Raw genomic sequence first — 14,229 nt, forward strand, 5'->3', positions numbered from 1 at the left:
TTTATTTTATATCCAAATGAAATTAAACATCTCAGTCATTGTCATTTATCAGCAAACTTATTCCAACAAAAATAATCGTATTATTTAAATAATATAATTTTCACTGCTTTCCCTAACACCCTAACAAGCAGGAAATGGAAGGATTTATTCCATTGAACCTTAAACTCGGCACCAAAAATTAGAATCCCGAAATCAACGATAAAAAGCCGAAGATGTGCCTCATAAAGATACTTGGCATTAAAAAGGATGAGTTAGTAGATATATACACATGTGACAGCTGATATTTACCACCACCTATGGCCTCCATTCTATAAGACCAACTTAAATACCAACTAATTCTCCAAAATTGGATTAAAGAATGAAAAACAATGTTAGAAGAAACCTATAAATCCCAATTTGGGCTTTCTATATCCTTTCAAGTTTCCTTCTAACCCATTCTGATATTCTCTTGATGTTGCTCAACAGCTGACCATTTTTTGTGATTGTAAAGAAGTCTTCGGCATTTGCTAACATTACCAGTATATCATGCTTGACACCTTCCACACTTCGATAGTAGTCATTCCAGTTAAGATCACGTATTTAAACTGTCGCTTTCTCTTTTTTACTTTTTGTGTACTTGATTTCAAGGCACGGAAATTGCCGGAACAGGCCTGCCTGCATAAAAATACCACTGGCATACCAGTGCTCTGTGCCTTTCTACACAGAAACTTTTAGTACCTGTTTGAAAACTCTAATTTCTCAGCTACGTGTTTCAGTGCTTGGATATCAAACTTCTCCTGAATTGAAGGAAAAAACAATGAGAAACGTTACATCAACCCCCTTTAAAACAATTAGAACTTTGCAACTTGTATCAACAAGACTAGTTCAGTGAAAAAACAGGTAGGTTAAGAGAAATAAAACTTCACATCAAGTTACCCTGTGGTCTAATTTAGTGAAATAGGACAGCAGCTTATCTCTGATTTCATGATCAATGTGGGGATGCTCCAATAGAATCTCGGGATCACATAGTTCCCACGGACTATGCATATGATTCTCTGATGGATCAATCTTGTACTGGATAAGATACCTTTCCCAGGGACTGTCAGGGAAGTCATGAGATTTGGCCTGAACTGAAATAATTCGACCATCCCACCAATTTCCACCTTTCCCATCTTCATTTCTCCACCAGACCATGCATTTATCTCTTGAAGACCAATTTCTCTTCATGGCAGTATCATACCATGTTTTCTCAACAACAAAATCAGGGAAGTTAATCAATTCAGGTAGAGTTAATTTAAATGATTTTCCATACATATTTGAAGAAGGGTCCACAAATCTAAGTTTAAGCTTACAACAGCTATCCCCAGAGCCTGGGAGCTCCGCATACTCTAGCTCTTCAACCTTGCAAATTTCACAAGCACTTAGTCCTGTGAATAATCTCCATGGACCTGATTCAGATGACGAACATGACTCCATGTATTCTTGATGGCCCTGGCAATAAAATATGCTCAAGAAAATGAATAGGGAAACAGATTACAGAACCAATCAAATAAGGTTAAGAACATAAAATAGGAAACAGGTTGGGGAAACTTGCATTCCAAAAAAAAAAGTAAAAAACTATAAAGTATTACAATTTACAAACCATAAGGGGAAAAAGTCAAGACATAAACTACCTGTCTCAGGTACACAACTTCATCACCAAGTTGAGGAATATACCGGTAACCCCCTTCAATCTCAGAGAGCATCAGCCATGACAATTTTTTGACATGGTGATTTGACATCCTTCGGGTTAAAGTACCAGGGTCATTGGCAAAATATTCACCACGCCTGCTTCTGGTAGTCCTTGTTCTTCGATGGAGTTGATCAGACACTTTGATAGAAGTGTCTTCCAGATCAGATTTGCCCCTGGAACTTTGGAACCCGCGAATTTTAATCCTTCTGTTTGAAGTGCTGGGCTCCTCAGAAGTTGTCTTCATCCTTATAGATCGTGTTCGACGAATAGGATCACTTATAACATCAGCCAAACCATTTCCTAAATCATGTTGGTTGCTGAAAACTGAAGTATGTTCTTCCATATCACAATCAAAACCATCTTGATTGACTTTCCCTTTATATGATTTGCCCCTTTTATGGACGTGATCATAACTTCCCTTGTCAGAATATGGATGCAGTAGCTGTGGAGAACTAAATTTTCTGTCATCTTCACCTTCAGGTGCTTCTGTTACAAGATTAGGCCCCATTAAAGAGGAATTTTCAGAGATAACAATACCTCTAGCACCAGTTTGTTAGGCAACTGGCATTAAAAGAGAGAATAAAAGGATAGAAGAGAGAAATAAACAATACTAAGAGTATTTGTTTTTGGTGTGTCTTCTATCCTTTTATTCTCTCTTTTAATGCCAGTTGCCTAACAACTGGTATCAGAGCTCTAGGTTCGGGAGAGTATTCTTAGTATGCTCTGTGGTTGCAGTTTTATCTGATCTTCCACAACAGAAAAGAATAATCTTCAGTTTAGAGAGTGAGAGGAGAGTATTCTTAGTATGCTCTGTGGTTGCAGTTTTATCTGATCTTCCACAACAGAAAAGAATAATCTTCAGTTTAGAGAGTGAGAGCTTTTCTCAGAATTCCTCAGTTTAAGAGGAGAGAGTCTCAGTTTAGAGAGCAAGAGCTTTTCTCAGCAGCAGAGCAATGGCATTAGAAGAAGGGAAGGTGAAGATAGAGAAGTTTGATGGTAAAGACTTCGGCTTCTGGAAGATGCAGATAGAGGATTATCTGTATCAAAAGAAGTTATATCAACCCTTAATAGGGGAGAAGCCAGACGATATGAAACAGGAAGAGTGGAACTTGCTAGATCGACAGGCTCTTGGCGTGATCAGGCTGACATTGGCCAAGAATGTCGCGTTCAACATCGTCAATGAAAAGACAACTGCAAGTCTGATGAAGACACTATCAGACATGTATGAGAAACCATCTGCAGCCAACAAAGTACACATAATGCGTCGGTTGTTCAACCTTAAGATGGGAGAAGGTAACCTTGTGATTAATCATATTAATGATTTTAACACTATTCTTGCTATGTTAGAGTCAGTACAAATCAAATTTGAAGATGAGGTGAAGGCATTGATACTATTGTCATCATTACCGGAAAGTTGGGCTGCAACTGTTACTGCAGTCAGCAGTTCTGCAAGGGATAACAAGTTGAAGCTCAACGACATTCGCGACCTGATCTTGAGCGAAGATGTTCGCAGGAGAGATTCCGAGGAACCTTCCAGTTCTACTTCCAGTTCAGCATTAAATACTGAAAGTAGAGGAAGAACCACTCAAAAAGGTTACAACAGCCGAGGAAGATCAAAGTCAAGAGCTAAAGGTCAACCAAAATTCCGGAATGACATTGTTTGTTGGAATTGTGACAAGAGAGGTCACTTTACCAATCAATGCAAAGCTCCGAAGAAAAACAAGAATCACAAGAAACGTGACGATGATGAATCAGCAAATGCAGCAACTGACGAGATAGACGATGCATTAATCTGCAGCCTAGATAGTCCTATTGAGTCATGGATTATGGACTCAGGTGCGTCATTCCACACCACTCCTTCTAATGAATTGTTGACTAACTATGTTTCTGGAAGGTTTGGAAAGGTTTACCTTGCAGATGGCAAACCTCTGAATATTGTTGGAAAAGGAGATATTGCCATCAGGACCTCAAGTGGGAGCCATTGGACACTGAAAAATGTCAGACATATCCCTGCCTTAAAAAGAAATTTAATATCTGTAGGGCAGCTGGATGATGAAGGGCACGAAACCACTTTTGGAGATGGAGCATGGAAAGTCAAGAAAGGCAATCTCATTGTCGCTCGTGGAAAGAAGCGAGGGTCACTTTACATGGTTGCAGATGAGAACATGATAGCAGTTACTGAGGCTGCCAATAATTCATACTTGTGGCACCAAAGACTTGGGCACATGAGTGAGAAAGGAATGAAGCTAATGGCGACAAAGGGTAAGTTATCAAAACTAAAGCACGTAGATGTCGGCACTTGTGAACACTGTATCTTGGGAAAACAGAGAAAAATTAGTTTCTCAAGGCAAGGAAAGACACTGAAAACAGAAAGGCTTGAATTGGTGCATACAGATGTTTGGGGGCCAGCTCCAGTGAAATCTCTTGGAGGCTCATGCTATTATGTCACCTTTATCGATGATGCTACGAGAAAGGTATGGGTTTATTTTCTCAAAAATAAATCTGACGTGTTTTCTGTGTTTAAAAGATGGAAAACAGAAGTTGAAAATCAGACAGGTTTAAAGTTGAAAAGTCTGAAATCTGACAATGGTGGAGAGTATAATAGCCACGAATTCAAGAACTTCTGTTCAGAACATGGGATCAGAATGATCAAGACAATACCAGGAACACCAGAACAAAACGGTGTTGCAGAAAGAATGAATAGAACATTGAACGAGAGGGCTAGGTGCATGCGGATCCAATCGGGCTTGCCTAAGGTGTTTTGGGCAGATGCAATCAACACAGCAGCATATCTCATAAATAGAGGACCATCAGTTCCTTTGGGTTATCAATTGCCTGAAGAGGTATGGTCTGGGAAGGAGGTAAATCTTTCACATTTAAGAGTATTTGGCTGCGTGTCATATGTTTTGATAGACTCTGATAGTAGAGACAAATTGGATCCCAAGGCCAAAAAGTGTTATTTTATTGGTTATGGTTCTGACATGTATGGCTACAGATTTTGGGATGACCAAAACAAGAAAATCATCAGAAGCAGGAATGTCACTTTTAATGAGAATCTATTTTATAAGGATAGATTTTCTGCAGAATCTATTGATACAAACAAGTTGCCAGAGCCTTCTGAGAAAGTAGAACTTGAAGAAATTTCAGAAAGCGACATAACCAACAGAAGCCAGAGTACAAATATAGAGGTTGAATCAGAACCAGCATCTCCTCCTTTGAGAAGATCCTGCAGAGTTTCAGTTGCACCAGAAAGGTATTCTCCTTCATTGCACTATTTATTGTTGACTGATGCTGGTGAGCCAGAATACTTCGATGAGGCTATACAGGGGAATGATTCTGTCAAGTGGGAGTTAGCAATGAAGGATGAGATGACATCTCTTCAAAAGAATGGTACTTGGTCGTTAACTGAATTGCCAGAAGGAAAGATGGCTCTACAAAACAAGTGGGTTTACAGGCTGAAGGAAGAATCTGATGGCAGAAAAAGATACAAGGCGAGACTTGTGGTCAAAGGATTTCAGCAGAAACCAGGAATTGACTTCACAGAAATTTTCTCTCCAGTTGTAAAAATGACTACCATCAGAGTCATACTGAGCATTGTTGCTGCAGAGAATCTTCATTTGGAGCAGTTAGATGTTAAAACTGCATTCTTGCATGGAGATTTAGATGAAGATATTTATATGACTCAGCCAGAAGGTTTTAAAGTTTCAGGCAAGGAAAATCTTGTATGCAAGCTTCATAAAAGCTTGTATGGCTTGAAACAAGCACCAAGGCAGTGGTACAAAAAATTTAATGAGTTTATGCAAAACTCAGGATTTAGCAGATGTGACATGGATCATTGCTGTTATGTTAAGAAATATGTTAACAGTTATATTATCCTTGCTCTATATGTTGATGACATGCTAATTGCAGGGCCAAATATGACAGAAATTAACAGGCTAAAGCAGCAATTGACAGACCACTTCGAGATGAAGGATCTTGGTCCAGCTAAACAAATTCTTGGCATGAGGATTTCTAGAAACAGACTAGAAGGAGTCTTGAAGTTGTCTCAAGAGAAATACATAGAAAAGCTTCTTGACAGATTTAATGTTGGAGATGCCAAAATCAGGAACACCCCTTTGGGAACTCACATGAAGTTCTCAAAGAAGCAATCTCCAGAGACAGTTGAAGAAAAGGACCACATGTCAAGAGTACCATATGCATCAGCAGTTGGGAGCTTAATGTATGCCATGGTGTGCACCAGACCTGACATAGCACATGCTGTTGGAGTTGTCAGTCGATTCCTATCGAATCCCGGGAAGAAGCATTGGGAAGGTGTAAAGTGGATATTAAGATATCTGAAGGGTACTTCAGGAATAAATTTGCTCTTCAAAAGAGGTAATTTCACTTTACAAGGGTTCTCTGATGCAGATTTGGGAGGAGATTTGGACACTAGAAAAAGCACCACTGGTTACATTTTCACCTTGGGGAGAACTGCAGTGAGTTGGAAGTCTAAGCTTCAGAATAGAGTTGCTCTCTCAACTACCGAAGCTGAGTACATAGCTATCTCAGAAGCAGCCAAGGAGATGATCTGGCTAAAGAACTTTCTCAGTGAATTAGGGAAAGAACAAAAGAACGCTCCATTGTTCAGTGACAGTCAGAGTGCTATATGTCTTGCGAAGAATCCTGTCTTCCATTCTAGATGCAAGCACATTCAATTAAGATATCATTTCATTAGAGAATTGATAAATGATGAAGAATTATCTCTGCTGAAGATTTCAGGATCAGAAAATCCAGCAGATATGCTAACTAAGACTGTTACAACTGACAAACTGAGGCTCTGCATTACCTCAGCTGGTCTTCAGGGATAATTGAAGATAAAGAAAGCTGCACTAGGCGAAGGAGCATATGAACTCGATGCTTACAAGGAAGCTAACTAGAACTCAGACTCCAAGTGGGAGAATTGTTAAGTGTGTAGTCTAAGTTCTAAAATTGAAGTAGTCCCACATTGTTTAGTTTAACTTACTTATTAAGTCCCACATCACTTAGTTTGTAATGCTTGCCTCTTCCTTATGCTATATATATAGAGGCACCTTGTAAGGTTTAAGACACACCAAAAACAAATACTCTTAGTATTGTTTATTTCTCTCTTCTATCCTTTTATTCTCTCTTTTAATGCCAGTTGCCTAACACAGTTGAATCTGCCTTGGAACTAACAAATTTCAGTTTACAAGGACCTTCAGTGTCTGCTGAAAGCTGCTTCTTTTTAATAACCAATTTGGCTGATCTCACAGGCGCTTTCATTTTGAGGTCACCAGAGTGGCTTGAGTGAACAACTTCATTGTTTTCTAGCAAGTCCTCTGCACATTTGTCAGATCCAGACTGGCCTTTATCACCACCATTGAACTTATCATAAGCAGATGTCAAGGAGCCATCAGCATTTGGCTGATGATTGCCTAACAACAAAGGTTCAAGTGATGAAAATTTAGGTGCATCTTCAAAATCAGTCAGTTCTGTATTAATCATACTACCAACAGTCTCCATCTTGGTGGCCATATGTTCTGATATCCTGCAAAACATGGTAGGAAAAAGCATTGGATTCTGAAGAGATTTCCAAATAAAGAAAGCAGTATCATTTTGGACATTCATGTCGGGCTTTACATACCCATTGGCATCGTGTTCAAAATGGTCATCAACTTCGGCATCAGTCAGCAAAGCATCCCCTGATCTTGAAAGTTCATACGCTTGTGTCTTCAACTTTCTGCACCGATCTGTGTTTGCCTCAACATAACTGGATGTGTCCAGATTATTTGTAGCATTTTCAGTTTGTGATTTATCATTATTTTCATTTCCGTTGTGGCTTTGGGGAAGTTTAGCACTAGTTGGATGCATAGAAGACAATGCAAGGTCCAAAGATTGTTTCTGGAAAAGTCTTTTTATCGCTTTCTTGAGGTTGAGGTCTAGAAGACTGGCATACCACATCATCTTGAGTCTCACATGCTAATCTTGTGTCCTCTGTGGGAACATTCTTCTTAGAATCACGAAGTGAAAACTTAACAACCAGTCTCGGTCTACTTTCAACATTTGCTGGGGACTCAGAGCATTCAGGAGGCTTGGACACATTTGCAAACTTTTCCAAAAGGGGCTTTTTAAGCTCATCACGCTTATTATCCATTTCCCTCTCAGGTTCACTAAGATCATCTGTATCTTGGAAACTATCTGATGATTCCTCATCAGAATCATTATCTTCCCTATCAGTAGATGATTCACCAATTTGAGAGAACATATTACGAGCATTATGTGCAGCAATTCTCTGGGGTCTCGATGTCTTAGCTTTGGAAGATTTTCTTTTTGAGGATTTTGATCTGCCCTTGGATTTTTTGGTTGGTTTGTTACTTCCTGAAGTATTTCCATTACACTCATCCAAATTCCTTTTCCTAACACGCCTTCCAGAGGAAGTCATTGCCTCAACCTGAAAAACATTATGGTTAGATAACAAATTGTAATTAACAATTGATCCAACCAAAAAACATGACACTTACTCCAACATTATGTTTTCTCCTTCTTGATCTTCGAAGGCCATCCCTACTACTAGAGTCATCTTCACTGCATTCTAGATCACTAGAAGAGATAAAACTCCCTTGCCCGGCTGCACTAGAACTATCCTCGTTCGCATTGTATTCAGAGTCATTATCATCACTAGCAATAATGTCATATTCTGGTTCCCAGAACATGGCATCTAAGAACTGTGGTTGTGGCTCCACCATTCCTTCCAAATCTACCAAAGGTATCACAGGGTAGTCCTGACCAACACTAAAATCTGGACCAAGAGCATATTTTATCAATGAAGGACGCCATTCAACACCAAGAGCACCAAGCCGACGTTGCTGAAATTGACTCTGATAAGGTTCTGGATATGGCACCATACCTGGTAATGAAATAATTATTATAAGAGAAATTTGCTTCCTAGTAAGATAAGAATTTCAGAATTAAGAGCCACAACATACTAGAATCACATAGAGGTTCCTGAATGTTTCTTCGGTGTGGTGGAAGTTGAGTCTCCTGCATCAGATGTGACATAGGTTAGCAAGCACATTGAAAACTCAACAAACTTATTAATTCAATCATGGTGACAATCAACAAAGTACAGGGGCACAATGACTGCTCTCAACCTGATCAAGAACATTTCCCTGAGTATCCTGAATAAGGGGTCGATAATCACCAAGAAAAAACTGCCAGAAAAATGAAAGAGATGGCCATATAAACTTACTTCCCAAGAAGCTGATATTAATTTAAAGTAAAAAGGAGCAATATTGTGATATTTGACCACCTGATCATATTTTGCATCTTTTTGAGACTCGCCTTGACCTGTGTTCAGAAAATATATTTGGCCAACATCATCTGAAAGCACAATTGATGTTCCATCCCTAAAATGAACACAATTTTCAATGAAATACACATCAGCAGAGATCCTGATTAATCTAAGATGAATACAAGACAACATAATTCATGTGACATGGAACACTCATGATCAGCAATGTAGATATATATAGCCTACAGAGTTTCCCCATCAAGACCCAATTCAGCAGGCATAAACTCCGCTTGACATGATCAATATACAAAATTGACAGTCATAGCATATTGGTGGCATGGATGATGGATGCAGACAATTACTATTGGTAACAACAAAGTAAAAATGTCAATCAGATTGAACATAGAAGTAGAACAGAAAACTATTGTCCATATGACAAGATTCAGAATTATCCAATATATATAGGAAGGAGGCAACTACGGGCCTTTTAAAAAAAGAAGTTAGATATAATGCCATTCAAGAGTCGTTACCTATTGGCTTTCACTTTAAAGCAAATCTCATCATGACATAGTAGTTAAGTGTTTAATGCTTACATTCCCCATTCTTCTAATTAAAAATTGAATTTAAGCACAATGTAGAGGGCAAATTTGGTTTAGATTTTAATAGAATTGCTTTTGAAAGAATTGATGTAAACAATTATATTAAAAGAAATTAATGTCAAAAGACTTAGCTTGGGTTTGCGTTTTAGAATTCATAGTGTAGTAGAGAGAAAATAATACAACAGAAAGGGAAAAGAAAATTAAGAGAACTTAATTGTATTGATCTGAAAGAATTTTACACACTGAGATAAAGTACAAAGTTTAGTATTTTTAATATCAGTTAGCATTAGAACAGATGTAACTGCCTCTAACAGTTACAGCTTGCCAATAACAGAAGCAGATACTGAAAGATGGCTAGGTTGCACTTGTAAGCTGTGGGCCAAGATCCAAGACAGATGGTCTAGGCTCAAATACATGCAGTGAATACATTGCTAGTAGACTCATAATAATTGGAATAATATTTCATAAGATAGTTTAGAAAATAGAAAATCGATTCTGTTTGGATAGTAAATTGGAACTACTTTGAGATGTAAATTGGTATATTTTTTAAAAATTATGTGGATACTGCATCTAGAATAAATTCTTTCACCCAAAAAGCAAGAAAGTTTTACTTCTCAGAAGTCAACTCTTTTAATGGCAGTGAAAAAGTATTCAAACATGTTAATGTTGAACAACCATTCCTTTGCTGCAAGTACATGTCTAGTAGCACTAGGCCAAACAGCCATAGGTGGACCTGTGCATTGCCTATGCTCCAAGCCAAATGGATCTTGCATGAAGGGGTGTCTTAGATTAAAAAAAAAAAAAAACATTAATAGTCTTTACCTAACAGCTCAAGTATACTTGCTTTACATGAAAATCACTTGCTGCAGTTATCAGCTAGTTATTCGACAGCTGTAATCAGTAACTAACTCTCAGAAAGTTATAGGTAGTTTTGGAGATAGCCAATCTCTTTATGTCTAATGAGTTTCTTTGCCAAACACAAGTTTAATAAGCCAAAGACAGAAGGATATAGAAGACGTCACCAAGTATTACCAAAGTGTGCAACAAATCAAAATCTATAGAGGAAAAAATTCAATAGATACTTACGGAGAAAACTTCCCATCAACCAACTTAAAACGTCTAATTTCATATGTCCGAATAGGTATGCCCTCCCATATCTGAAAAAAGCATGTACCAGAAAGGCATATAAACTAATCTTTTTTACAAAGAGCATTCCAACGCTAAGATTAAGGACACAAAAAAAAAAAAAAAAAGCTTACATCCCACACAATGGTTCGTCCATCATACCCAGCACTCATAGCTATTCGAGGGTTAAAAGGGTGAACATCCAAAACATAAGACTGCCAACCATTGAAAACTCAGCATTTAGTCATGAAAGAACTGTAAAAATTCAAATAAAGATAGAAAAGATAATAAGAGGGTCGGACTGAACCCAATTAGAAAAGCATGACCAAATTCCAATTTTATGTTAGTCCAGACAAAATAAGTTGAGCATGTTTATTAATGGAGCAAATTAGTAACACACTTGGGATCGAGACACTTTGTGTTTCTATTTATTTTATTTTAATAAAAAAATATTATAAAATTATGAGAATGAGCTCATTTAATTATAAGCAGTTAAGCACTGATGCATTAGCTTCCTAAAATCTTATAGTGAGTGAAGATGAAAGCCTTATAGGGAGATGGAAAGCAAGAGATGAGAAGAGAGAGAGAAGGCAATTGTGTGAGTATTGGAAAGTTTTTATTTACAATAGAAATGTAAAGTGAAAGACTAAAATAGTCCAAAACATGAAAACAAAAGTTTCTATATCTATAAATAAATGGATTTGTGTTTTTGGATGTTTTGAAGGACAAAATGTTCCTATTAAAAATGGAGACCAAAAGCAATTAGAGAAAAAGGTATTAATTTTACCTACTGTAATAGATTATAGATGTTATTGATAAAATACAGAAAACACAGAAGAGGGGGGGAGAGATTTGAGGTCTTACAGATGTATATCAAATATAATATTTAATTGTGTATAATTTATTATAAAGTTTTGTTATATTTAATAAATACTTAGCCCGTACATTTATATGTTAAAATGCTAGTTTATTCTTATTTGTAATCTTTATTAAACATGTGTTTTCTATTTATTTTTAAAATATTTTAAATTGATTTTAAAAATAAAAAAAAATATTTTTAAAACAGTACGGATTCCAAGTGTTTTTGTAGAATTATCTACCAGGATTAACGTACTAGTAGTTAGACCATACTGGCTTTTGTAACCAAAGTAGCACAGTGAGGCACATTCCCACCATTCACCATCTGCAATGACGAGGAGAAATAAAGCATTTTAAGGAAGAAGTAGAAGCTAGAACCTATACAAGGAGAATTCAACATTTAGGTAAGAGTTCAAATAGGCTTAACCCACTCAAAAATGGGTTGCTTAAGTTGGATTCTTTTTCTCATTAGCTTGAAAATCCAAACCCAACTCATTAAAAAACTTAAAAATTATTTCCATTTTACTTGTCTTAATTTTTTTTTCCAAATTTTATGATCAAATATTATAAAATTAGTCATGAGTTCACTAATACAAAATATGAAATTTATATCTCTATATTTTTGTCAGACAAAGAAAAATTCAACGTAAAAAAAATGTGGTGACATTTTTAAAATTATAATCAAGTTTTTTACGTCAGATACCACGAGGTCTAACGTAAAAAAAACTTATCAATTTGGTATATGTTATAAATTTGGTGCCTATTTTGACTCCGTCCCTGATTTCCTCATCCAAAAAGCCCTAACCTCACTCCCTCTCTGGCGTTGATCTCCGCCTCAAGCACACCCTCCTCCTCCATGCCTCCCTCCCTGACACCGCCCTCCACATCCTCGAACTCCTCGAGCCCCTCTCCAATGATGCCTCTGCCACGCCTACCGCGTCGTCATTAGGGATGGCAACGGGGCGGGACGGGTACGAGTTTTATGATACCCGTCTGTCCCCGTCCCCGCAAATCAAACCCAAATCCGTCCCCGTCCCAGTACCCGTCGGGTATGGGATTTTCATCCACATCCCCGTCCCCGTTGGGTATCGGGTATACTAGTACCCGTACCCATACCTGTTAAATTTTTTATTTTTTATTTTTTATTTTTTATTTTTTAAAATGATATTTTTAAATTATTTTTTTATTATATTATAATTATAATTAAATTATTTATCTATCTCATACTATAATAAATAATCATACATAAAAAAAATATTAATTTTTTTTAATATAATTAAATTGAAAGTGAGTATTAAATTACAAATGGGAACGGGGACGGTACAGGTACGGGTATGGGGTGGGTAAGTACATACCTGTACCCGATTTAATATATCGGGTTTTACCCGTACCCGTACTGTTGAGATTTCCGTTGAAGTACTTTTATTTATAATTATAGATTAGGTTACTTCCCTCAACGGACTCAAACACGGCAAGTGTACCGGCCGTACAAGTAGTAAAAATATCGTATCCACAGGGATTAGAAGGTAAACTAAGCATTCATTGGCTACTTGTGACTTGAGAACAATCCCAATAAATATGAATATGAATTTAAGAACAAAACTACTGGAATTGTTAAAACACAAATGAATGAATTAGAAATGAAATGGGGTGAGAAATGGTAAAATGGACACTTGAAGTTGTGGGGGTTTGATTTCACCAAAGAAACACTAGTGAATCCTATGTCTCTTGTTACATTCATTGTTCAGTCAACCATAAATTTACTCAGACCTAATTCCTTAGAGAAAGAGCCTAGGTGCAAAATATTGAATATCAATCCCTTGAGTACTCAATATTTTGCACCTAGGCTCTTTCTCTAAGGAATTAGGTCTGAGTAAATTTATGGTTGACTGAACAATGAATGTAACAAGAGACATAGGATTCACTAGTGTTTCTTTGGTGAAATCAAACCCCCACAACTTCAAGTGTCCATTTTACCATTTCTCACCCCATTTCATTTCTAATTCATTCATTTGTGTTTTAACAATTCCAGTAGTTTTGTTCTTAAATTCATATTCATATTTATTGGGATTGTTCTCAAGTCACAAGTAGCCAATGAATGCTTAGTTTACCTTCTAATCCCTGTGGATACGATATTTTTACTACTTGTACGGCCGGTACACTTGCCGTGTTTGAGTCCGTTGAGGGAAGTAACCTAATCTATAATTATAAATAAAAGTACTTCAACGGAAATCTCAACAAGTTTTTGGCGCCGTTGCCGGGGATTAGAATGGCAAATTGAGTATTTATAGCTATTTGTGACTTGTTTGTTTATATGTAAATATGTTTTGTGTTATATGTTGTTTGTGTTATGTATTGTTTGTGTTATTTGTTAAGTGTGTGAATCATGTTTGAAATGAGTAAATATAGGTTATACTTTGTTTGGAGTGTGAGATATGAGGTAATTCTGGTTCTGGTTGGTTACAAGGCTCCCTTCAAAGCAAATTTAGGCAAAATGTAACCATTTCAGAGTACCACGCCCGGCGCGAGTTTGTGCTGCGCCCGGCGCGGTATCAGAATTTGAACCTCGTTGGCCTTTTACTGAGATGGCGCCTGGCGCGAGTTTGTGCTGCGCCCGGCGCGAGCACTCTCCTGAACCTATATTTCTC

The 14,229-nt window shown here is 37.3% G+C and overlaps 1 protein-coding gene across 1 annotated transcript; it reads right to left on the bottom strand.

Annotated features, from left to right (window-relative positions):
* Positions 1 to 215: 215 nt before the first annotated feature.
* LOC109792125 (uncharacterized) lies at positions 216 to 12,651 on the bottom strand. The gene is given in 15 exon segments (XM_083060950.1): positions 216 to 776; positions 916 to 1,470; positions 1,653 to 2,272; positions 5,237 to 5,246; positions 6,905 to 7,256; positions 7,353 to 7,571; positions 7,573 to 8,159; positions 8,230 to 8,615; positions 8,695 to 8,749; positions 8,860 to 8,919; positions 9,018 to 9,114; positions 10,685 to 10,755; positions 10,858 to 10,955; positions 11,855 to 11,906; positions 12,571 to 12,651. Coding segments are annotated over 15 exon segments (3,309 nt in total). The 3' UTR covers positions 216 to 710.
* Positions 12,652 to 14,229: the final 1,578 nt, after the last annotated feature.

Source organism: Cajanus cajan, chromosome 7 (genome assembly GCF_000230855.2).
Source record: "Cajanus cajan strain Asha chromosome 7, NIPB_CcT2T_4, whole genome shotgun sequence".
In the NCBI taxonomy this organism is placed as follows: Eukaryota; Viridiplantae; Streptophyta; class Magnoliopsida; order Fabales; family Fabaceae; genus Cajanus; species Cajanus cajan.